Genomic DNA, 27,977 nt, shown 5'->3' with positions numbered 1-27,977 from the left:
TGTAATAAGATTCTAAACAAAAGAGTTGTTAACTTGAATAATATTATGATATCAGGTTTATAACAAGAACAATAGAGCTCAAATATTACGGGAATATGATGAGCTTAATTAGAATTTTTTGTTCTTATTTGTACAATGTCAGAACTTAGAATGCCTCTTGCAAGTCCTGACAAGAGCAGTACAAAAGTTCTATTCAATCGTGTTTAGTACCTATGCGCTAACGCATGGGAATCGAACGCCATTTATAAAGAGAGATAATAATATCAGTAATAGGTAAGTAGGTCCGGTCCAGTCAGCAACAAAACTAGGTTTGCATCCGTACTGGAGGGTGAAAATCAGGCTTTGTTGCTGACTGTACATAGCATGAAAAAGCGAACAGTTATCGTTATATCGTACAACAGACCCAAGTTTGCCTAGGTTTAGTTATAGGTAATAGTAAGTTCCTATTATAGTTACTTTGTAAGACATTGCATCCTACGTCGTTAGTATTCTGTACACCATGTCTACACTTATACATGGTACTACCAATTTTCAATTCTGCCGTGAGATAACCTTCAAATGTAGAACATAGATAAAGTACGCGACAGGTCGAGACGGCTATCGGGGAGGGAATGCCCCGCACACCCACACAGTCCCCTCGCTATGCGGGTGTGCGGCACTCCCGCACACCCGCATAGCGAGGGGACTGTGCGGGAATTCATAAATAAAGTAATAATTTATGAATGATACTAGTTTTGCCCACGACTTTTCTTATTTATGTAAATATATTCATATTTTTTTATCGTTACAATGTTACCATACACATGTATGTAGAAAGGTATATTTATTGTGTTCAAAATTTTGTAATGCGATCTCAGATATTATTATAATATTGTAATTAAAATTTTAATCTACCTTCGCAAATAGCAAAGTTTATTTCATGTCACGTAAACGACAAGCTTTTTCACCGCGACACAGTCATAAACTTATTAATGTGGTGTAATTAATCTGTCTCATGGTACAATTAAACTTCGCTCGTCTGCCTAATAACGTAGGTAAGTACACCAAGGCTTCTTTCGTAGCTCAGTCAAATAAGACATTTTATATTATCTACCCACGAAATCATAAATGTTGCCAGGCAATTTTATTTTACAAAAATATACATCTAAATATTTAATTTTAAAACTTCCCGGCAAGTGCAATTGCACGAGCGCAATCGCGACTTTTGCGGCTTTTTCAACGCTTTGTTTTTAAAAAGCCACGAGAAAACTGCGAGAAAGCGTTGTCACACTAATTGTGCTTAGGCTGGTGCGATGTATATATATAAAGTAAAAAAAAAGTCAAGTGAAGTTTTAAATTAAATAAAGCCTTTTTCACAACCACGGCTGAAACAGGATTACCAAAATTGTTTTCGAGCTGAACCCGGTACATGATTAAGATTTTTATGAATCATGGGAATGTACCTACAGTCTGGTATAAAAAATAAAATACTTTTTAAAAATGTTACTTTCAGGCATAATTTTATTTAAAAAAACATAAACGTGTTAATTACAGGATTAAAGAGGGCCACTTGAAAAATACTGCGTGTTTAAGATCCTTTACGCACATTTTCATAAAGAATCTTTAGCTCAGAAAATATGAAATAAAGCCAAGTCACAGTTTGTACTTATGTTTAGGATAGGTACATAAGTAGGTAAAACGGTAGAACAAAAAGCAGCACTATAAACTCGTAATAGAGAAGTTTTATCAGGTGTTTCTTGTGAAGATAAAAAAGAAGCTTCGAGTCACTGACTGGTCAGACTACCAACGATTAGTAAAAAGCGAGTTGAGCTAAAAACTAGAAACGAGTTATCAAGCGACAAGATGTAGTTGGGATCACGCGCGCTGTTCGCGCGAGTATCGTCCTACGCGAGTGATTTGACCGCCAAAAGCTCAAGAGAGCGTCGCTGGGAGAGTTTTGTCTTCGATAGCTCTTGTCGCTGCAAAAAACTAGTGGAAAGCGAGTTCTCACCGACTGTGTGCACAATCAACCAAAATTCGTCGGCGGTGGGTCAAGTACCTTAATTAGTTTTGACGTAACTAATATTTCCCAACTAAGCATAAAACATTGTAAGAACTTAGTAAGAAGTACTTATACCAACTCAATCTAGTTCCGCTAAAGCTTCGAGTAAAAGATTTAAAAGTGTTTAGTGGAAACTAACTCGGCGGTTTGTTCAACTAATGAAAACGATAAAAGTTTTATGATTTCCGGTAACTTTGATTTGCATTGAACTTTTTTTAATTCTCTTTGAAGTATACCTAATATAAAAACAGCGATAGATTGTTAGTAGCGTGGTATGTCATTTTATTAAGACATTATGTTGTTTGTTATTTGCGTTATCACCAGAACTTAAGATCCTATTTATCAAGAGTTATAAGGCTGTGAAAGACGGGCGGACATACAGACAGACGGAGAAATGTTAATTTACCCAAGTAGAGTCGGAGATTGCGCTTCGCTCAATCAATGAAAGGCTCTACGGGCCTAATAGGAACAAATTTCAGGTCCTTAGTCCGACGAAAGCATCCTAAATTAGGGACTTAAATGTCAGACCAGAATCAAAAAGGTAACTAGGCACGTTCTTAGCGACTGAACCTTCTGCGGCTATAAGTAGTACCATTAATTTTTTATTTGTCTTTGTGGATATTAAGCTTATTTCGTTGTTTAACAACATATTTTAATGCAGATAACGGGTATATACCACGATTAACTTGATTGTTTTATTTTTCGATATTTCTACATCGAAAGTTAATAGTGACGTTGTGAGTGTTTTATTTTGCCGGACAGCTCGTGAAGTGCCAGTGAAATAAAACAAGAAAGAGAGTAGTACTTTACAGCTCGAAGTTCATCTCTCGCAGCGCTGCGATCCTGTCGTGAGTCGTGACCACGACCCGTGCAATCGGGTCGAAATATCGACAAATAAAACCATCAAATTAATCATGGTATGTACCCGTTGTCTGCATTAAAATATTATATCTTTCTCTAAAGTTTACAAACAACATAATAACTTCTGTCGTGGAACGTCATATAAAGAGAACGCGTTTATAACAACATAACGAAACCCTCTGCTACAAACGTTAGCTCCAGTGCTAGTTGGAAATAATTCCCGCAAACAATGAAATTGTTACTAATTTATTTCCCAGCCGCAACAAAGCGAGATGTCACATGAAAAATACGTGGAAGCGGTTGGATGGGACATTCCTCGGATGAAACACGTAACATTTTATGTGTCACACCCCCAGTTTTACGGTCACCATTGCTACGTAGTTATAGTCTGATCATTTAGAGATTGGCAACTTTTTAGATTTATACAATCTGTCTGATGTAGCGCTATCGCCTTACTAGCAAGAGATGGACAGTTACATTATCTGATAATCTAGTAATCCAGTATTTCCTATGAAAAATTACGCAAGTTTTGCTTCCTGTTAATTAATTACCAGCTCATCAAAAAGGCACAATACGAAGCGATTTATCGAATTATTTTAATTAAAAAAATCTTTTTTGTTATTGTTGAAATTTTTAGATATTTCTTAGCAGTGAGAGTTTACGTTTAAGTCACATTAGGTTTCGCCTCTCACAGTGAACAATACAAACGATTTAAAACTTGGAGAAGCGCCGAGGAAATTGCGAGCAATTTATGACATTAATCTAGACATTAAATGAAATTTCACGCTCCTATATGCAATCCCGGAGAGTGTTTTGTTTTTCCTGCTCTGGATCTAATTGTATTATTGCAGATTATTTATATTTTTTTTATAAAGCAATAATATGAATGACAAAGTTATATGGAAGTAGGAAATCCGCTTTGCATTTAAACTTGAAGAAACTTTTAAAATTACGGACTTTCATACATATTTTGGAAGTATAATTTAAAAAATCGTGAAACATGTATTTTTAATTCTTAACCGAAAGCCTTTTTTATCGATGTAACTTTAAAAATGACAGACTTTCATAGAAACTTCCATACCCTATTTACCCCCGTTATGGGTGGAATTTGGAAAAAATCCTTTCATAGTGGATACCTACTCTTCAGTCTTCACAAAGAACAGACTCTCCAAATTTTATGTCTCTAGAACCAGCGGTTTATGCTGTGCGTTGATATATATAAGTCAGTTAGTCAATCAGTCAGTCAGTCAGTCAGGACTTTGAATTTTATATACAGATAAATACCAAAGTAAAGGTTTTAATTTATTCTCGAAAATCTTTTCATTATATTTACAACAACCGACCTTAAATTATAAAATTTCTGCAGTTTTATTTAAAAGCAGAACTGGAAGCACAAAGAAAAAAAAGTATAATTGAAGGCACTCTGCGAGCTACTCGCAAATAATGTTATCTGTTCCCAGTTGAAAAGAAAGATGACCTAATTTGACTGTTCTGTGCATTGAGTTACGTTAGTAATCAAAAAACATCATCACCTAATAAAAAATCGGTCAAGTGCGAGTCCAACTCGCACACGAAGGGTTCCGTACCATCGCACAAGAAATATCACTTTTTTTTTCATAGCGGCCATTTTGAAATATCTATTATTTGGTATCATAGCGGCAATAGAATTTCTATTGCCGCGATCTATAGGCATTCTGTGAAAATTTCAACTTTCTACCTATTACGGTCCACGAGATACAGCCCGCTGACAGACAGATTGATGGACGGACGGACGGACTGCGGAGGCTTAGTAATAGGGTCCCGCTGGCACCCTTCAAGTAGGGAACCCTAAAAACAGCGATCAAAATTAGGAAACGGAAATAAAAATATGATATAATATATCAGAAAATAGAAATCACTACCCATGTTATACTACATGTGAAAGTGTGTTTGTTTGTTGGTTTGTCCTGCAAACACGCCGTTACTAAGCAACGTATCGACAGGATTTTTATATAGATGTAGTTAAAGATCTCGAGAGCCACACAAGCTACATTTTATCCCGCAAAGCTAAAGAATTCCTACGTAATTTTCAAAAAATCTAAATTCACACACACGACGACGTCGTGAGCATCATCTTAGTATTTGTTATTAATAATAAATTAAATTGCAAGGTCTTTGAACAAGTTTTATTTAACGGTTAGTGAGTTCGCCTAAAAAAATTAAGAACTACCTACTTTAGCGCTTAAACTATCGTGAGTGATTTCATTTATATATGATAATTATACTTAATTATATTTCTACGCCTATACTCACGTATCCAGTCGACGCTAGCCCGACTAGTTTTGAACCCATCCGGGGTCCTTTATCAAGGGGGGTCAGTTCACACACGCGTCGCGTATAAAGACTGCGCGCCGCGCGTGCCGCTGCCCGTACGCTGCGGAAGATGCGAGAAGCGATCGAGATTAGTCGCCGCCCGAATTTTAATAGCGACAATGGATGGATGCCACCCTCAGCGTGGAAACCACTTTTTGACGCTAAGACAAGGGCATCAGTCGTGGGACATTACACTATTAGCTCCGATTGCCTGGATTATGGTGACGGCTCCAGCGATGAAGATCAGCAGGAACTGTCAGGAGACGATCTACAGATGTCTCCCCCCACCTCAGCCACCCTCACAACGGGCTGTACGCGCAAACTGACCCCCCTTGATAAAGGACCCCGGATGGGTTCGAAACTGGTCGGGCTAACGCCGACTGGATACGTGAGTATAGCCGTAGAAATATATCATTTATATAACTACCTACTTTCTAAAATTTTCTGTACTTAAATAATATAATTGTGCATGGTTACTTAATAAAAAATAATGAAATAGTTGTCTCGCATACTTACTACGAGTAATAAACAATTTTGTAGTACATTGTTGATCGGTACGATAGAAAAGTTTACTCGTGCCAACATACCTACCTACTTATTTTTAAACGCATAGTCCGCTACTAGAACAGTTTATCCAAATAACATCGTATAAATCGAGTGAATTCCATACTGCATCTGTTCAAATTGTTTTGCTTAAAAAAGCTTACCTATAAATTCTGAGGTTCCTACTAACACGTATTACCAGCCCCGCTGCGTCCAATCGAATGTCATCGTCTTGCCTTCCTCTACATTTTTTTTATTCGGTAATAAGGTAGATCTTAGCTGCGATGTGATCGAAGAGGTAACGATGCAGTCAAGATAGGTCACCTGGAAGGCGCATGAAAGTTTATTAAAGCCCTATTTTTAATCTGTTTCGACGCGCCAGAACGTATAAGACCCAGCCGTGAATTGAGCCCAAGATTTATACTTACCACTTATAAAGCCACAGCTCTTACGACTGTGCCAGATAGATACGATTCTTTTAAAGTATGGACTATATATTCTGTTTTAAATTATTATTAAAACAACTTTTCTTTCCAGGTTGCGTGGATAAAGTCAGACTCAAAAGCGATACTCGCAATCCACACAAACATGGTGGCCTTAAACCCTCGGCTATCTGTCACATACAACAACCACAACACTTGGAAGTTGCATGTCAGCAACGTCCAAGCAAACGACTCCGGCACTTACATGTGCCAAGTCAATACAGACCCTATGAAGAGTCAGGTAAGAAACAAAATTATTTGGTTACTCACATAAAAATATAGAATTACTAGCTGATGCCCGCGACTTCGTCCGCGTGGACCTACGTTTTTCAAAATCCTGCGGGAACTCTTTGATTTTCCAGGATAAAAGTAGCCTATATGTTAATATAGGGTATAATTATTTATCTTCATTCCAAATTTCAGCCAAATCCGTCCAGTAGTTTTTGTGTGATTGAGTAACAAACATCTAAACATCCAAACATCGAAACACCCCAACAACCAAACATCCAAACATCCACACTTTCACATTTATAATATTAAGTAGGATAAAATGTTTTAAACTTAGGTAGGTACGTCTTGTAATCGGCTTTCCTTGGTTTATTTCGTAGTTTCTTGGAGAAATACTTAAGCAACGCTTTATCTGGCGCTAAGACGTTCTTAAGTTTGGTTTTTAAGACGCTTTTAGGGTTACTTAGTAAACACGGAACCCTTATAGTTTTCCCATGTCCATATCTGTGCCTGTCTGCCTGTCCATTCGCGGCTTAGCTCAGAGACTATTCTATCACGGCTCTTAACGATTACTACCACTAATGAAGGAGGAAATCTGGCCGCCTAGGTTCGTGTACAAAAAGTTTTGGGAGCCCATTGCATTATTAACCCTAGAAAACCACTAATATTATATAAGAACTAGGTCATGCCCGCGACCTCGTTTAGATTACAGTAATTTCAAACCCCTATTTTAATCCCTTAAGGGTTGAAGTTACAATTAGTATCCTTTCTTAGATGGATGGATTTTTATATACCTATAGGATTTTTGAAAATGCAACCCCTAAAGGAGTCAAATAGGGGGTTGAAATTTATGAAGTCCACGCGAAGTCGCGGGCAAAAGCTAGTAAGAAATATGACGAAAATAATACAAATTAATATTGTCGCCCTATATCAAAGTAAATGGAGTTATGGGGATATAAAATCGTAATTGCCGTGGCTTTGTGCCCCCGCGCCGTTTGTGATCTGTTATTGACAGTTTATAGAATTAGTGGAGGTTGGCGATCGATTGTCACTGATCTGGCTCTTAAATTATTATTATCGACTTAATACTCGCCCCAAAGTTAATTGTAGGGACAGCCCTTAGGAGAGTATTAATTTAATCTCTTCATAGTAAGTAGGATTACTATGAAAATCCGTATTTAGTAAAGTTATATTCATGAAAATTGGCTATTAGTTTAAAATGCAAAAATTGTGTTTCAGAATTTTTGGAAATTCCAACTTCTCACCGATTTTCAAAAATTATATTTGAGTAAAGCCGCGTGTAAAATCGTAGCCAGATCCTCGGTGAAATAATAGACATTACGATTTTAGTATCATGATATGTAAAAATATTTCTACCGAAATTATTCAATCAAAACAAGACTTATATTTTCTACATTTAAATTTGAGTCAAATCAAGACCATATTTTCTACAATTTAGTCAAATCAGCCCTCAAATATTGATTTATGACATGATAAGCTAACAGTTGGCAAATCAGCTAGTCTTATCTTCTATAATATAAAAATGAATCACTAAATTTGTTGCTCATCGCAAATCTCGAGAACCGCTGAACCGATTTCGCTTATTCTTTTCTTATAATATTCCTTGAAGTACGAGGATGGTTCTTACGGAGACAAAAATTTAAAAAAATTTAATCGACTGTTAGGCGGAACGAAGTTCGCCAGGGCACCTAGTTAATAATAACAATTTCTTATTTCAGATGGGTCACTTATCAGTAGTGATCCCGCCAGATATAGTCGACAGTATAACTGAAGGCAGTTCTGCAAGGGAAGGAGGTAGTGTGCGATTGACATGCAGTGCCACTGGGGTTCCACCTCCCACAGTTATGTGGAGAAGAGAACACAACCGACCTATCGTCTTCAGACATGACGGTGGAAGGGAGAGAAAAGGTTTGTGAAATAATACCTAGGTAAAGATAGCTTGGTAATGACAGTTTTATAATCAAACCTAAGAAAATGAGCAGATATTTCTAGTATAGATAAAGCACCGCAGAGAGTCTTTGTCTATAAATTGTATGTCTGATTGGTTGTCATAACCATTTATCTAAAGAAACAATTTTATCAAACTGAATTTCTTTGTAATTTGAAATGACCGATAACTTGGTGAAGCCCAGCCTACAGATTTGCTAACTCAGTGTCTGACACTGAATGATTGCCACCGAACTCATTTGTCATTTTTACTCCATTGAAGGTTTTCTACGAAAAATGATTTAAGTGTCTCTCAATGAAGCAGCAGTGTCACTGACATTGAGTTAGCGAATCACCCCGCCGCGCTGGTGACAGCTGTAGGTGTAAGTAGTGGAAATATGTATCTGAGCTTTACATACGATTGGGATTGGAAACGAAACATGGATGAAATAATGGATGAAATCATCTCTTCCGTATTTTGTTTAAAAAGGAAGGAACAAGTGGACCGCTTGTCGTTTCGCTGTTTGCATCCGCTCCCAGCTGCAGCTTAAAAGGGCAAATAAAAAAATGGCAGGGGGACTGCCGACTGAAGTGAAAACTTACAACTATGAATTAATAACAGTGGATTTTTTATGGATTTTTAATTTATTGCAGTATCAAAAATTAAAATTTCATAATTTGTAAATAAAAACATTAATTTAGTTTATATCGGAGTTCGAGGCACTATTAACATTAGCTTGTCGGTGACGCGACCTTGAAGATTTTACCTAATATGGCCAGTTGGCCATAATATAGTAATATACAGTATAAAGAATAAAGTATACAGTATAAAGAAGTTTTCACTTGAAAACTATTCAGCATTTTAATTTAGCTGGTCATGAAATATTACAAGATTAGTTAAAAAGCGTATTGGTGTGATTAAAATATGTCTGTCACCTTGAAAAATTACCTATACCTAGTACACGACAGGCCGAGATGGCAATCGGGGAGGGGACACCACGCACACCCGCACCGCCCTCACGCTAACCCAGTGCGGGCGAGCGCGGGTGACGTGACGTCCCCCCGCCTCATACCCCGATTGCCATCTCGACCTGTCTGCTGAGTTGTGACATATTTGCTGACAAATGGGCTGACCTCATGGGTCAGATCTTGCACTTTTGTGAAAATTTATAATTTTGCTTTTTAAAATTTATAATTTTAACAATTTTTGTAAGTATGTTTATGTTAGTTTGTACTCGTAGTTTAATTAGTGTAATTGGCTTTATGGCCGTTCTAATTAAATAATAAATAAATAAATAATAAGAATAATAATAATAATAATAATAAAAGTCACAAATTATTCTCACGCGTCTTAAAAGGAAATTTTTTAATTAGGAATCTCTACCTACTTATCTCGGAAGCTGGACGAATATTAAAGTAATAAGTTAATTTAAAAATACGGTAACGACTATAGTTTCTGACGGCACTCTTGCAAAAAACTGAAGTTATTCCAGTCGTGAATGCAGTCAAAGTCTTATTAAAATATGAAAGTTTCAAGGATGGCTCATTTCATTATAGCGGTGCTTGGATAGTTCGGAAAAGTGTACGGCTATTACCGTTTATTAAAGCTTTGTTGTTATTACACTGTTGCCTGCGATTGGATTCATAAGTTTTTCTTTATGAGCTTGCTTCTTATGAGCATCATGGCTTGCTAGAACAAACATTCCATTTACACTATAATATTCCTTTAAGTTTATTTTGAATTGTATAAATAACCGACTTTGTCAGCATTAAGCATAGTTTAATTTAACCCTAGTATATTGAAATGGATTTGCAATAGAACTGAGTTCTGTTAATAAAACGCATAAATGGTTGATAAGACCATTGATAAAATATAGGTACTTAAGTAGTTCAGAGAATTTTAAGTAGCACAATACAATCTTCAGATAGGTCAGAAAGGCGAGAGTTGTTCCAAATAAGAAAGGCAACAACAATTTCTTCCATCGCACAATAACAAGACACTTCGTAGAATTTGTAATGCCTTGAGAAATATTTATTTAAATTGTTTCTTGCAGGATTCAAATTTCAAAGATATCTGTTTTAATAGTATTAAAAAAAATCCACAAGTTATGTTTTCTTCTGTCCATACAACTTAATATAATAAATTTGAAAGTATCACGGCCCATCCGTTTAACCGATTTTGATGAAATCTGGTAGCTTGCCTTCCGAGGAATGATAGGTTACTTGTCCCGAAAAATCAAAGAGTCCTTACGGGATGTTTAAATAACCTAAATTCACGCCGATTAATTCGTAGGCATTATCTATTTGGTACATAACCGGCATCCAGGAGACGAATATTGGCTACTTTTCATCCCGGAAAATCAAAAAGGATTTTTAAAAACCCAAAACTTACGCGGACGAAGTCATGGGAATCATCTTTTATCTCTTCAGTTTGAAGACCAATTCTACAAAATAGAAAATCTTATCTGACGAATTTAATAAACGGACAGTTAATTACAATTTTCGTACAAATCATACAACACCACAATAACATGGTTTCGAATGATATCCGCTGTTTCAGTAACGTGAAATATCCATTTGTTGGCAGTTTGCTGACCCAAATTACGAGTATAAGCAAATTATTTGCTCGATTGTTGTCTGTCGACATTGATGTATGATTTAACAATATAAATGCCCAAATTGTGAATTGCAAAGGAACGACTATCTTAATCGACAGCCGCAAAGAACAAGCGGTTTTAACGCAAAACTGACATATTTTTTAAAACAATAAAGCTATTGTGTTCAATTTCTCTTATGCCCTCGATTTCGTCCGTGTGGACTACACGTTCAAACCCCTATTTTACTCCGTTAGAGGTTGAATTTTTAAAAATCCTTTCTTAATGCATGTCTACGTCATAATAGCGATCTGCATGCTAAATTTCAGCCCGATCCGTCCAGTAGCTTGAGCTGTGCGTTGATAGATCAGTCAGTCAGTCAGCTTTTTCTTTTATATAATACTAGCTTATGCTCGCGACGTCGTCCGCGTGGACTACACAAATTTCAACCCCCTATTTCGCCCCCTTAGGGGTTGAATTTTCAAAAATCCTTTCTTAGCGGATGCCTACGTTATAATAGCTATCTGCATGCCAAATTTCAGCCCGATCCGTGCAGTAGTTTGAGCTGTGCGTTGATAGATCAGTCAGTCAGTCAGTCAGTCAGTCACCTTTTCCTTTTATATATTTAGATTTAGATTGAAGGGGGGTGAAGGAAATAGTTATGGACAATTTATTTGAATTCTTTTACCCCAAAATACCGTAGATGTTATTATTTACTAATTAATACTGCATACTATTTACGACCTAGTACCCACCCTTATTACATAGTGCATGCAGCTCAAATTACTATACAGATTTATGTGGTTCTAGTGGATTGAAGCAAAATAAACTAGCTATTCCTTGTGTATGATGGTCTTCTGCAAAGAAAAGCTTCCAACATACAAATTGCATGTAGCGAAGCGGCAAAGTAATTCCATTCAAAGATTTTAAATCTCAATTTTCAAAAGCGAAAATGTGGAAAAAAAACGCGTTGACAACTTGACATAAATAGCGTTCTTTCCGCTTGGTGTTAGCAGACAATCATTTTTCTATTTCATTACAAAAATGCTTTTTCATTTCGAAGCTCAACATTGTAAAACTAATTTACCGTTTATAGAAATGCTTTTAAAATTTTTGCAATGTTATTTCTTCAGATATTATATTTTTTATTTCTGCTTTTTGCACCTTCGTCTGCGTGGATTTAGCTTTTTTGGATCCCGTAGAAACCTTTTGTTTTCCTGGAATAAAAGGTGGCCCAAAATAACCCTTCAAAATTCATGACAAAATCGCTCCAGCAGTCCCTAGGATTAGGCTGGGCTGACAAATTAAAAATGATTCAAACCATTTTAAAAACGGGTGTTTCGGTTTTGGTCATAATATTGATACAACTTGTAAAATTATGTAACTTGACAAGTGCAATCACAGACAGCTGATGCTCCAAAAAATACATACATACTGTGATTTTAGGTTTTTTTTAAATCCCGTGACCCTTATGATTTTGCGGAATGAAAATATGCCTTTGTCCATCTAAGGACGCAATATCTCAATACCAATTTTTGGCAAAATCGGTCAAGCGGACGGGCCATGAAAAGGTAACAAGCAGCACTTTCGCATTTATCAATTAGGTTATTTACCTAATAAATTATTAGTATCGTAGATACAATTTAAAAGAACAGTGGAAGAAGTATTTTTTGAAAATTTGAAAATAATTTATCACACCTCGTAACTTAAATTGACTTCAGCAAACAAGATTTCGACACTTACGCCGGCGCGGCGCCGCGGTCCTTTCACAAGATGAGAATAAAAAAGAACAAGTGCGCGTTCCCCACTGAATTTTTATGGAATAGGTATATTTTGTTTATTTCTTTTGAGATTTTATACATCAGACTACCAGTCCTGCGGGCAACAGGAGTAATGGCAAAGTTTCGGTACTGATATTCTAAAGGCAAATACAGTTTACGAAAAGTTACTAATGAATTTCCCTTTTTACTTCGGCGGCCTTTGGAAGAATAAAAATTGGCCCCTGGCTAGTCGCGGAGTTTATAAAAATGTACGTACCTACATTTTTATTATAAAACCGATGACAGGAAATAATTTTTTTTTTTTTTTTTTGATCATAATAATATTGTTTCCATCTTTATTATATGCAAAACTCTTCCGTAAATATTTTTTTACTAGCTGATGCCAGCGATTTCGTCTGCATGGATTTAGGTTTTTAAAAACTCTCCAGATCTTCAACCATACCTATGCAAAATATTGCTCCATTGTGAAGTGACAACCAACAAACCAACGAACACTCTTTCGCAATTATAATATGGATAGTGATAGGTATTGTTTACCACTAGTAGTTATTTTATTGATCAACATAACTCCGAAAAGTTAGAGGTGTGTTGAACCCCCGATCTCCCGAAAAGTAAGCTGACATCTTAATTACAATGCTATCACCGCTTGTCAATTCACTCATGTGACAACAGAAATTTTCAGCCTGAACTTGCACCCTATTATAGCTGAGCCGCTAAACAAACAATTGGCCAATAATTTCGCTCTGCAAACAGCCGCATACCAAATGAAAATTTCACCTAACCATACCCTGCTGGTATCATTTGTTGCCTTCATGCAAATGTTGCGTTTCAGAATTGCTCGTACAATGTAATTGGCTTGTACGTATGTACAAGTTTGTTTGGCGTTCGAACAGACAGCGCACGTAGATGTGATCTTTAAAACTTGCTATACTACTAAAGGTATGTACGCACCTGAACTGCGCTGCGCGTCACTACAGTCCGACTGCAGAAAGCGTCACTTCAGGCCGCTCACGGTACCTACCGCACTACAACTGCAGTACGCGGCAGCTCGCCTCACTTGCGCGTCACTTTTATACCCGTTCGCGTACGAGCAACAACGTCGCAAGATGAGCGACAGTAAAGAGGGAAAGGGTGGAAGCCGACATCCTAAGGGTTGGGAATTTTGAGGATATACTTCTAAGAGCCCGTCATGTGCCAAAAACTAAAACTAGGTTATTTATTTTGAGGTCTATCACGCCTGTACATTAAATACTTAACTCGATACGCGTGTATCTTATCCGAGCCGCGCCGTACGCATTCTGAAGCGACCCGACGCGCCGCTGGGTATATCGCATTATCCATATGCATAGTGATGTATGCTATAGGATGTTATATTTTTGTTTTGTGTGTTTGTCCACCGTGTGGAACCGGCGTAACGCACTAGAACTCTGACATCAGTGAGATGACTTATGTGAAAGTAACAATGACCTTCAGTTTTCAGTTCAACCTTAGACCTTTGGAACTATAGAGACTTAAAATTAGCCGCTTCTTCATTGTTTTGCCCGAGACTTAGTAGATTAAAGTTTTTAAATCCCGTTGAAATTCTTTTGAGGAAAAAAATTTCTATGGAAGCCAGTTAACTCTGTAAATTCTTTAAGCGGTAATTAAGTCGTAAAAATGAAACAGTCATAATATTTGCATTTATACTATACTAGCTTAGACCCGCGACTTTGTCCGCAAGGACTATACAAATTTCAAACCCCTGTTTTATCCCCTTAGGGGTTGAATTTTCAAAAATCCTTTCTTAGCGGATGTCTAGGTCATAATAACTATATGCATGCCAAATTTCAGCCCGACCCATCGAGTAGTTTGAGCTGTGCGTTGATAGATCAGTCAGTCAGTCAGTCACCTTTTCCTTTTAGGTATATATTTAGATTTATATGTAATTTTTTGTGTCGATTTTGATATTCATAGAAATGTTCTTAGGTGTAAGCGGTATACAAGCGGTTTGTTCAATGCACCTTTTTAAATTACGCGTATTTCGTTTTCCTCCAAAAAAAAAAAAAACACGTTGCACTGAATATATTAAAACGCTTCCATTCAGACATTGTTCCGCCGGTTACGAATGCTTTCTTTTGAATGGAAAGAATTTTTCATTTCAACCCTTTATTAAAGCATATTTTGATAATAGTTTTTTCAGTAAAGCTAGACTTTTATGCTCGTGAATACCTAGTTAACACGAAAAGCGCAGTGAAGTGTGAAAAACAAAAATGTGCAAGTTTTGCTTTTGTACTTTGAACGTGTCGATTTAGCATGGCGCTTTATCATAAAAACTAGCTGTTTTCCGCGACTTTTTCTGCCCGGGTTTGGAATTTCTGAAATTTCTCAAGACCCTTCTACGTTACGAAATGTACAAGCAAAATTTTAAGTTTCTAGACCCAGCCGTTTGATTTATACGTAACTAACTTTCCACTTTGTCCCCGTGGATCTTGTTTTTAAAAATCCCATGGGATCTCGGTTTTCGGGATAAAAAGTAACCTGTGCCACTTCCCAGGTTTTTAACTTCACCCATGCAAAAAATCAAGTTGTTCTATTGCTCCGTTGCGACGTGATTTTGTGATTGAAAGAATGTTTGTTGGACGCGCAACCAACAAACACACTTTCGCATTTATGCTATGGATAGTGATTTATTGTGTCATTAACATAGAAATGACGTCATTTTGACGTCATGTGACGTATATTTAAGTAAAAATAAAAATATACTATCAGCTCGAAACTTCAGTCTAGTGCTGACGTCACTAAAATGGCGGCCACACGCTTTAGCAATTTTCGGGACTTATAATACAAAACTCCTAATAAAAAAAAAAAAAAAAAAAAAAAATTTAAATATGTAATGTCCTAATACCTCCTAGGTTGCCTCGAAGAAATCGCTTATATTATTGTTGTTAACACAATAATAAAGTGCATTTTTATTTTCATTTTTATGCCAAGGCGGGTCAACCTATAACGCGTTTTACTACTAATGAGTCCACTGGTGTTTTTACCCGACTACGGTAAAACTATAACGAAGGGTTACGATTTTAGCAGTCTATGTATGTATCCACATTTTTTATCAGATTCTGTGTGTTCCACTGTAGCGTCTAATGTACTACGCCGATTTTGATGTATGAGGTTTCTATTGATTCGTTGTTATAGTCCGGGTGACATAGGCTACATTTTATAGCAAAAAATTGACCTCACAGTCACGGATGTTACATCAAAAAAGTTGGGATCTCCATTTTGTATCAGATTCTGTGTGTTCCACTGTAGCGTCTAATGTACTTCGCCGATTTTAATGAATGAGGTGTCTATTGATTCGTTGTTATAATCCGGGTGACATAGGCTACATTTTATACCAAAAAATTTACCTCACGGATGTTACATCAAAAGAGTTGGGATCTCCAAAATTTTTGTTTTGCTAATGTATCGAGTGGAATGTCAAATGAAAGAGGAGAAAATTCTGAGTTCATAAATATAAATACAAAAATAATATATTATTAAAATATACCAAGCGACAGAAACCCAATTTTATTATATTTCACAGTTTACTAAGAGGACATAGTCGGGTTTTAGTTTTGAACTTTGTCTTATTAAATTCAAAAAATATGTCTGCACCATTATCGAAATAGCAATCAGAAACTTTACATAGTATTAGGTATACCTGTAGAAAAGTCAACAATTCGCCGAAACAAGTAGGACTGGTAACAATTTGTCCCTCTCACCTCGCGGCAACTTTACTGCGAAATATATTGCAGATTGTTTTGTTTCGTATTTACTGTAAGAGAAGTTTTTAGGAGCTTTAAAATTACAATCCTGGATGAAACTAGAGTTTTGGACTTTGTTATTACAAAGTCCAAATGTTTGGGATGAGAAGTCATAGGATGAATACGGAACAACCCGTATTTTTGTTTGTATTTTTAAATATAATAAATAATAATTAGAGAATCATTCTAATAATTGCAAATTCTTCATTTCACAGATGGAAATGATTTTTTTTTTCAAATTATTAAGACCAAAGAAAAATAGGCATATGTAAGAACCCAATAAATTATTGTTTAATCTTGAGCATGTGACATTGAGTTAGGTAAAGTACGGGGCAGGTCAAGATGGCGATGGCCCCCGCGCTAACCCGGCGCTGGATAGCGTGGGTGACGTGCGGCTGATTGCCATTTCGACCTATCGCGTACTTTTTATATACATAATTTCTTTTTACATACCCTTCAAAATGATTCCACTTGTCTAAGGTTTTTTTTCCCATCTTCATAATGAAATCATCTTTTTACAACGATCACGACGACACCGGCTCTTAGATTTCTACGCAGTACTTAGGCTGAGATCTATAGGGCGCACTTTGACTATGCTCAGATTTAAGATTGAGTTAAAACAAGACAGATTTATGTGAGAGATATAGCTCTGTCTCGTTTTAACTATGTCTTAAGTCTAAGCTAAGTCAGAGTGCACTCTATAGATCTCACCTCTAGTGTACACACTGTTGTCCGTAAACGTCTGTGAATCCGATCTAACAATATAGTAATATCCTTGTTTGTTTTGCGTTGGAACACAGCGCTTTTATTTCTACGTAGATTGAATCCTTAATTAAAAACGAGCAAATAAACTTCCTTTCTCGTTGGTTTTATTACGCCATTGCTGCATCTTCAATGCTTACCTCTATTTTATCTTTCGACTCTGTAAAACAATGGCCTTTATTTTTTGCTACCGGTGAAATGCTGGCCTTTGATATAATAGCACTCAGCACATGTCCGTGATTTCGTTTGCGACATGTAAATATCTCTCTAGAGTCTAGGTGGACGGACGACATCAAACGACTCTCAGAGAGCCGCTAAAATTCAGTCGGCGCAGGACCGTGGCGTGTGGAAATCCGTACGGGAGACAGTCTGAGTCCAGACGCCTATCGATTGACGATGATTATAATGACGATTATTATAGTAGGGTATATCATATCACCGGCATTCAGAGTCCGGGAGTTTTCTTAAAACTTTTTTCATTTTGCTTACATGCGTCTTTATACTTCGACGCCTATATGGCAAATTTTATGTCGATGGATACGCCCGCCCACAATACGTCTGTCATGTACCCGCATGCTGTGTATCGACCACCGAGCTACCGACCTCCTCTCAAAATAATTCAAATTGGTTACCGGTACCTACCATTGTTAGATTGTACTACACTTTTTGATTGTAAATTGTTTTAATTTGCCACAAGTTGATGTAATTGGTGATAATTGATAATTAATTATGTAATCTTAAAACTAAAGCTATAAAAAGTTTCCGAACGCGCCCGCTGTCGAGATCCAAATAGTAATTGATTCCGAAAATGAACCCATGTACCCAGGTTATTAATTTACTGTTAGTTATTTAGAGACACAGTGGGGCCGATTCTCTTATGCACAATCTCTATACTAAACTAAATTAACAGGTCTAAATCTAGTGCTATCCTTTTCCGCAAGCAACATTATGACAGGGATAGCAATAAATTTAGACGTGTCATTTTAGTTTAGTTTAGAGATTGTGTACAAGAGAATCGGCCCCAATACCACCAATAGAAAACAGACATTTTTATACCTGCACTTCACCACTAAAACCTTAAAATGGAATACAAAAGACGCATCTACCTACTGCGAATCTGTTTTGCAGTCGGTTTATCGTCGTGCGCTTTTATCGCTTGTTTTAGAGTTTCACGTAAATATTTATATCACTCAGCGCAACGAGCAGCAAGATAGAGTGTATACCTAGAGATTTAAAATAAATTCCCCTAGTTTAAAAGTTATAAGCGAATACACAGACAAACGCGGATTGCAATTTTGCTTATACCAGGTACTTACAGGAGTGGGGAGTTGTTATTTAAGATATAACCTAAGGACATTTGCCATATCGTTGTCCTTACAAATTGAAATTTCCTTTTCCCCAAGTGACGAAAGCCGGAGCGTCTTTTTTCAATTCAATCTATTTTGCATCGTCGCCAACATCGCATGAAGCATTACACCTAGACCCATCGTCGCCCACCTCCCTTGCACTTATTCCTAAGCACCTCTTTCCCCAATCGATTTTATTTACGCAAGAGAAAGCAAGCTTAATACATATATCGTCGGAGACAATAGGGCGGCTTTAAACGGGGTATAAAAGCTTTGAGTTACTCTTCGTTCCTTTTAGAAGGATTCCTTTGAAATGAATCGAATAATTTGCGGAGTTTATGCTCATCGTTAGGATTTTATTTGCGAAATACTTTGTTAAGAGTGTAAATAATGATCGCCGCCATTCGATCGTGCGCTCTCAGATCTTTTCTGTTTGTGCTTCCAAAAATAAAACAAGATATCGTTTTATTTTTGTTGAACAAAAAGTACTTTGTAGGAAAAATAAAAGCAAAAGGTGTTCCGGTGTGAGTCTTTTAGAGAAAGAGCCAAAGCGTGCCAGACCTTCGTTATTTTATAAAAGCTGAAAGTTTATCTTAATCCCCAACAAAGGGAGGAACAATCAGTGACTACGAAGTTTGGATCATGATTGATTTGGGAGATAACAGGTAATAAAGGTGTATAAAATCTTAAGTCAAAGTAAAAAAGTCTGATTTTTCTATATTTTCTTTGGAACAGTATTAGAAATCACGGCATGCATTACCAGACACTTATCATAGTATCGTGGCATCACCCTACCAGACACCTTTAAACTTTAATAGATTGTTAAACTTTAAGGGCATCTTTCACATAGTTGACACGATACTAAGTATCTGGCAATGCATGCCGTTAGTTCTAATACTGTTCCGAAGAAAATATAGAAAAATCAGACTATTTAATTTTACGTAAGACTTTTTACACCTTTATTACCTGTTATCTCCTAAAGCCACCATGATCCAAACTTCATAGCCGCTAATAGTTCCTCCTCGTGTTAAGGCACTAAGGGCAATACGCAGAGAAACTTTCAGCTTTTATAAAATAAGGAAGATCCGGCACGCGCTGTCTCTTAGTCCATTTATTTATTTATGTTCTTGATATTCATTTATATGAAGGGCATAAAGCCTCACAATCACCATTTCACAACGCTACGCTATCATTACACGCCTCACCTCCTTTTTTAAAACATAATATCCCTTTGTAAATAATCGCGTACATTGTTATCTTACGAGTAATTACTTCATGATCATAATCATCGTTTTATTACATGGTAGCTATTTTTAGACTTTTCACCGTGAATAATAAAATCATCTGGTAACAGAAGGGCTGGCTCATTTTTTTGCGCAACGGATCAGCCTGGCTGTCCAGCGCGGAAATGCAGCCAGTATTCTTGGTACTATTCCATGCGGACATGATTTGTATAGTAATTACATAAGGTTAGCTTTAAGTTTTATAATAGCTTGACTTTCAATGCTTACAATGTATAGGTAGGTACATAAGTCAAGCATGTATAAAAAGCTTGACCTATGTATCGCTAGCTGATGCCCGTGACTTCGTCCTTACTTGGATGGACTTAGGTTTTTAAAAATCCCGTGGTAACTCTTTGTTTTTCCGGGATAAAAAGTGGCCTATGTCACCTCCAGGTCTGTAACTATACCCATGCAAAAAATCACGTCAATCGGTTGTTCCGTTGCAACGTGATTGAAAGACAAACCAACAAACAAACACACTTTCGCATCTATAATAATATGGGTACTGATTTCATTCACCTATCTCGAAAATAGTTTTAACCTATCTGCCGGCTCATGCGATCAACGGATCGAATCAAGTTCTCAGATTATGTCTCATCTCTAATTGAAATAAAATTAATTAGCTATTATCGTTTGTCTATTTATATGCTTATAACGTCCAAGTAGTTTTTCATGCGGTTCACATTTATTCATTATAGGTGTACGCTTGACCACAGTCACACCTGATGGGAAGTGATGATGTGGCCTAAGATGGGACGCGTTTCCTAGAAGATGCCTATTCACTCTTGTTTTAAAGATACCCGGGCTGTAATTGGTAGGAAACACATATCGCGGAAGAGTATTCCAAACCTTAGCCATACGTATGAGGAATGATGACGCAAAACGTTTCGTGCGTGTAGATGGAATGTCGACGACATAAGGATGGAAACACCTGCACATACCCCGCGCTAACCCAGTGCGGGCGAGCGCGGGTGACGTGCGGGTGTGCGGGGCGTCCCCCGCCTGGTATCCAGATTGTCATCTCGACCTGTCGTGGACTAAACATTAGCACATACGTTTCACAAGGAATACCATTATTGTTAATATTTACATTTAATGCTAGTAACAAGTTATAACTGCCTCTCAACTTTAGGTAGATTTTGAGCCTGAATAGCTCAACGGTTAAGGAGCGGACTGAAATTACGAAAGGTCGCCGGTTCAAATCCCTACCGTTGCACTATTGTCGTACCCACTCCTACCTCAAGCTTTTCGCTTAGTCAATTAACATGGCTAATATTCTTTAAAAAAAAATTAAGTTAACTTTTCTGGTTGCAAAGTTATTAAAAAGGAACCATGCTTAATATAATTTTCTTATCCCAAATCTTTACTGTACCAGTTTAAAATTTGTACGTGGATTTTCCAAAGTGAATGAAGTCGGCGTTTTCAGTAGGAAGTCGCAATTACCATTATTGCGGTAATTTGGCGATGCTCGTCTTGCAACTCGGCGGCTTTCTTACCTACATTGAATTTAATTCGCTACCTTTTAAAGAATTTAGTGCAGGTTTATATAAAAGCATTAGCTAAAATGAGTGTAGTCTATATATATAAAACGAAAAGGTGACTGACTGACTGATCTATCAACGCACAGCTCAAACTACTAGACGGAGCGGGCTGAAATTTGGCATGCCGATAGCTATTATGACGTAGACATCCGCTAAGAGAAGGTTTTTGAAAGTACAACCCCTGAGGGGGCAAAATATGTGTTTGAAATTTGTGTAGTCCACGCAGACAAAGTCGCGGGAATAACCTAGTAACTTATAATAATGTACTGACTTCCAATTATATAAAAGAGTTAATTAATGTAAAAGAGTTTGTCGGTAAATTGCCCTTTCAAATTTACTTTTATTAAGCTAATCTAATCCTACTAATATTATAAATGCGGAAGTGTCTGTCTGGCTGCGCGTCTGCGATTTTGAGGAAAAGTACGAAGATAACTTGCTTGTAATTACTTAGGTTATGCAGGCTACAGGCCAGCCAGGTAACCTCCCAGTGTGCCTCGGTGCTGCTGGTCCCTTTTGGATGCATCGGGCATCCGAGGGGAAGAGCAGTATTCGGGCCGGTGCACCCCGGTAACATGGCTAATAATAATCTCTCCTCGGGGATATTGTTGGCCATGGCTAATGACCTGGCAGGGGGGAGGTTTCTCCGCGTGTCCCTCTGACTAGCAGAGGGCACAGCGGACGAGGCGGAGGTTGAGACGCGGGCGACGTGCGCGGGATTGCGTTGTCGCCCGTTGCGTCTCCGGGGGAGGTGAGGTGCACATAGTTGGTGCACCTCGGACGTGCGTGGAGGTGGAGGGTTCGCTTCGGCGGAAGTCGCTGGCTGGGTCGCGGTGGTTTGCTTCGGCGTTCCCGTGACCCAGTCGCCAGGCGACGTGCAGGAGTGCCGCTGGGTTTTAGTGGGTATTCCGGTCGCTTCTCGGCCGGCGAGTCCCTGGCTGGTTAGCTGGCTGGCTTCCAGGAGGGGGGGATGCGTAAACGCATTTCCCAGCGTTAAAAAAAAAGGCAGGCTACTTTCAGTCGCGGAAAATCAAAGCTTTCACAGGATTATTAAAAAATCTAAATCCACGTGGATTAAGTTAGTAACATCAGTTATTTGGTACAGATATAGCTTGCATCCCGGACACGGGCTTAGGCTACTTTGTATCCCGGAAATCGCAGGAAAAGTTGCAGGCATCGTCTAGTTTTTTTATATTTTACAAGGTCACCTCCTATATTTTTGTTACTATCCTAAAAATAATTTTTGTTACCTTAATAATTATACAACTATTAAGAACGATACGATATTACTAAGAAAATTGAGTCAGCATTTTGCGGCAGGAAGTCGCAATTACCATTATTGTGGTAATTTGGTCGTGCTCGCTTTGCAACTTGGAGGCTTTCTTTAGTTGAATTTAATTCGCTAGTTTTCAAAGAAATTGAGATGCCTACAAGCCGCATTGATGCACATTAATAAGAAAAATGGTATTATCTAAACATTTATAGTTCTGAGATTAAACTACGTCAGCTATACTTATAACTTAATTCTGCGATAAAATACAGGTCCTTTTAAAGATCCACGTCACAATAGTTTGGAGTGCTCTTATATTTTTTAGTAAGTAGTTATTCGGTCCATTTAAACGCACCACGCCAAAATAACAAAATTAACCATTAATGTTACAAAATAGAGTTTTAATGATAATATACTTACCTACACCAGAATTTGTTTAGTGCATTTTGATCCAACAGTTATCACTGTCAATAGAAAATTATGTTAAGCAAGAAGAAGAATATTTTATTTTAATTAAATCAGACAATCTTACAGAATCCTGATTTATATGGAGGCAGTGTAATGGGTAAAGTTTCGTTCCGAGCTTTTATCTAATTTATTTAATTGTTGTATGAGGTTTATGGACCATTTTACACCTTTTGCTTGCATCGTAATACATCAAGTGTCATTTCTGCTGTTTTATATCGCGTAAAAGTTTAACTGTTTAAATCGTTAAATTTTTTAACCAAACCTACATCGACTTTGTGTGAGAAATGTGTTATCAGCAACAGAAACCATAACCCCTCACAATTTTCGCAACTCTCCGACCACTGTTTATCTTAATAAAGCTAATAATGTGTTTTATAAAATATCTTTTTTTTAAAGGCTACCACAAAAGATTGAAAATAGTCGGTGGTCATACAAAAATTAATGAAAACACACTTCGAGTAAGTAAGTATATTTTATTTACCAAGTTAAGGGCTGATTTTCAGTCATCACATAAACTTTATTTAACTGACGAATACATTGACAGATTGTCTATCTAGATTTTCAAATTCTCAATACCTAAAATTTATAGGTTATAATATATATACTATTATGTGAAAATAAATATATACTACTATGTGAAAAATAGGCCCTAATTACATGCCAAAAAACGGTCCTTTAAAAATCAACGTAAGAGTAGGTACACGCGCTACGGCAGATGACAGCATTCGTTGAGTCTGGATATAATTTTTTTCTGATTGTGTTCTGTTGGCCGTACTGACCGTTCCGGACCGGAGAAGCTGGATAATTTTGTCACCTAAAAAGCGATCGACCGACGATATAAAGAAGCTGGCGCGAAGTGGCTCGATGAGGAAGGCTGAGGACCGCGTGTGGTGGCGCTCTTTAGGGAAGGCCTATGTCCAACAGTGGCCGTCCACAGGCTGATGATGATGATGATGATGAAAAAGCGTCTTCTATAACTACACCTACCAAGTACAGTGGCGAGTCAGTGTCCTCGGCCGAGTAATCGGTTGGTATATTCACTTAACGAGTGCAATTTCGCCGCAATTTCTCAGCCACAGCACTGTCTCGCTTCACTACTCGGTAGGTGTAATATGCCCATAAGACTCACGCATCTCTGCTCTCACCATCTAAAGTTGAACGTTGGCGGGTTATAATCGATATGATAAAAAGGGTCGTCTGCGTTAGCGTTTATACGTGTTGGTAGGCTAATTTTCCGCGTTTAATTAAAGGTACAAATTAAATCCACGTACAAATAAAGGCGCGGCATCCGAACAGAAAGTAAACAAGCAATTTACAATTTGCATTTACATTAAGGCAACCAATAATATCTGCTAACGTTAGATAGGTAGGTTAAATTTCCATTTGCTGTATGGCAGTTTACAAAGCGAAATTATTACTCAATTGTTTGCTTAGCGGTTTGAATGTATAATATACAACATGTTCATATGAATATGTACATTCTACATTCTCAAATAGAATTACACGTATCGTATGCAACCCAATATATTATTTGCGAGTAAATTAAATTATCTAAACATTCAAGAGAGAGTGGATGAGATCACAAAATATATCGCACCTCCCTCGTCATCTGATCGCGATGCGTTACTTGGTGGTAAGTTAAATCCAGGATATAAGACATAGACAGCCACTTATGAGTCCCTGCCCTCTGCACTAAGAAAACCTGCTGTATTCCAGAGGGTAGTTCTTTATAGGGTGAATGTGTTTGCGTGCGTGCGTGCGTATGTTGTGTAAAGATTTAACTGCTTGAAACGCACATAACTCCGAAAGTTAGAGATGCGTGTCCGGGATTGAACCCCGACTCCCCCAAGAGGAGGCGGTCGTCTTAACCACTAGGCTATCACCGCACCCTATCGAATAGTGAAAAGTAATCGTTTTCCAAATCCCATCCACACTCATGCAATACGAAGGCAAACCGCCTTGGAATTCCTTCTTCATTGTCGCACAAGCGCGGGATTTGCATAACAACACGTTGGCAAGTAAATGTACAAAGCAAACACTTAGCGGCCTGGCGCTTGCACTTGCACTTTAAAGTAGACATTTATAGACGCTATAAGCAAAATACGTTGTTGTACCTTCTTTAAATACAGAATACTTTGAATAATCCAAGATTCTTGAAAACTACATAGCTAAACAATAGAAGCGCGGAAAATTTCAGCTCAAGAGTACCAAGGTCGTGCACTTATGTAAAACTTGTCTCTACATTAATTTAAAGTTACCCATGACAATGGCCAAGCCTTTCTCATTTTAAGAGAAGACCCTTGTTCAGAAGTGATGGGTGATTCGATAGGGTCATATAGCTGAATGGGAAGTTAGGGATGGCTTAAAGCGGAAAAAAAAACAAAAGAAGAGTTGGGTTGACGATTTAAAGCAGACGGCCAAGTTCTCTTGGCCATAGAGTCCCAGTCTTAGTCTTGTGCTTCTGCCCAAAACAGACTCATAGGCTTCCTGCAGTTATTGGAAACACTACCGCGTCAGAAGACGCGCTGATCGCAAAGGGAACTAAAGTGCGAGATTAGAATTAATTTTTGTTGTGAAAATGCAGCAATGAAGGCTTTGTTTATTCGATAGGGTCATCGTTTCTTATATTATGTCTATAATTATTATTATAGTATACTTAACAATTTTTTGTCACGAAAAAATTTGTACTAACTAACATACCATCTAACTAGATACAGCCATATATTCACCCATAAGCTAAGGTTAAGATAAAAGAGCGTGGATTTGACCTGCAGCTCGTTCCAGCAACGCACAAGACTGCAAATACTATTTTATACATGGCATAATTTTGTACCTATATCAAATATTTGAAAAGAGCAACCGCCGAGTTTCTTGCTGGTTCTTCTCGGCAGGAAAGGCATTCCGAACCAGTGGTAGATGCATCCGACTATTCGTAAGCACTTGTAAAAGTTTATACGAATAAAAAAGATTTTCATTTTCATTTCATTTTCATTTCATCTAATATTAAATTACTCTAGAGTACAGTATAGAGACTCTAAATCCTTATCCTTAAAGTGCTAAACTAAAACAATAGGTAGTCCTTGGCATAGATATTTCATTTAATTCTAGTTTCAGAAAATATTTCGCTCACAGTCATTTACTTAGGTAGCCGAGAAAGGCAATTCCGAAGAAAAGCTAATTTTATAAGTTAGGTAACGTGCGAACGTCACCGCAGTAACAATAACCTTTTATTGGTCGTTTACTCCTCGTTTGAACACTCCGCATTTTTAATAAAAACGAGATATAGTTTTTCCGAGACTAGGAATGGATGCGCGAAGCCTTGGTATTTTCAATTTCAGAAATTAAATACTTAGCTCTAAACAATTGCTGACGAAGGCGCTCGTAAAAGGTTTATGGTTCAAATTATTTTTCAACAAAAAGATAGCCCGTCCATTTTCAAGATGAAACTAATTGTTTGTTTTTTAAAAATTACTGAAACCTTATAAGAAGGTCTATTTTTCTAAGTTATAGAAGGATACGTAGTTTGTTATCAATGGACTAAAATCTCATCATCATCATGATCAACTCATCACCAGCTCACTACTGAGCACGGGTCTCCTGTGAGAATAAGAAGTGGTTTGCTTTAGTCTAGTCACGCTGGCCAAGTGTGGATTGGCAGACTTCACACATTTTTGAGAATAACATTTTGGAATTAAATCTATGGACTTTTATAAATTCAAATTGTTAGATAGCGACTAGCTTCTTTGTAAATATTATTGTTGTAGGACTAACTTTAAAAGGTTAACCTATAATTCCTTCGTTAAACTGAAGTTTATTTTTATTTTTCAAGTCTCAAGGAAATAGGAGCAGCAAAAAAGAAAAACTAATTTTCTACAACAACAGTACGCAATCTTGCCCTTGGCATTTTAAATCTTAAAACTAAATTGCTCCAGAGAATACTTCACAGGCTTTACAGCACAAATATTTTTAGCTTCTTATATGTATAAGTAGATAGAAAATGTATGAGATAAGAAATTTCACAGAACGCTAATATAGGATGTTATAAAAGACGTTATGAGCATCTGCCAGAACAGTATCAGTTAGGATTACGTTTAATCGTGATATAAAACAACAAACATGCCATATTGTGTGCTCCATTGTAATCCACTGCAAGGGGTGTAAAATGGCTCATAAACCTCATATAACAATAAAAATAAATTAGATAAAAGCTCGCAATGAAACTTTGCCCGTTACTCTGCCGGCGTAAAACACGAAATTTCATGAGATTGTCCGATTTAATTAATACAAATACCCCTAGAAATCGTCTGAGCTCATTAACTTTAAAACTACTTGCTTGTACTCGTATAATGTAGCGCGCAGTTGCTTCAAAGCTAATCCTTTTAGTCTCCCTGTATGTAGCTAAGTAATCTTAACGTTAATCTTAATTAAACACGCAGCCTGTAAGTATTTATTTGTGAATCAGGGTCTTTTAATTTTATTATGTGTATTAAAACAATGCGCTAAATGATGATTCTTCTTTAGCAACAAACCCGCTGCTCACTTTGCTCGCTATTTTTATTAAAAAAAAATAAGCTCCAAATCGTGGTTCACGTCGTGACTTGTGTCTAAGTAAAAAGCTAGATTGGTGCGGATTTACACTGCCGTAAAAACATTATTTTAGGGGACGAAATTCTCTAATTCTAACACTACCTACATTATA

General features: G+C 37.3%; 1 protein-coding gene across 2 annotated transcripts in view; it reads left to right on the top strand.

The window, feature by feature from the left end:
* Positions 1 to 27,977, top strand: part of LOC117985940 (lachesin-like) — a 111,909-nt gene that overhangs the window by 44,857 nt on the left and 39,075 nt on the right. For both annotated transcript variants that reach the window (XM_034972734.2, XM_069501638.1), the window contains exons 4-5: positions 6,335 to 6,520; positions 8,247 to 8,436. In XM_034972734.2, the coding sequence (XP_034828625.1) occupies positions 6,335 to 6,520; positions 8,247 to 8,436 (376 nt within the window). The remainder of the gene's footprint in view (positions 1 to 6,334; positions 6,521 to 8,246; positions 8,437 to 27,977) is intronic.

The sequence above is a fragment of the Maniola hyperantus genome, chromosome 10, assembly GCF_902806685.2.
Source record: "Maniola hyperantus chromosome 10, iAphHyp1.2, whole genome shotgun sequence".
In the NCBI taxonomy this organism is placed as follows: Eukaryota; Metazoa; Arthropoda; class Insecta; order Lepidoptera; family Nymphalidae; genus Maniola; species Maniola hyperantus.
The sequence above is the reverse complement of the archived record's forward strand: the minus strand, read 5'-3'. Positions and strand labels throughout refer to the sequence as shown.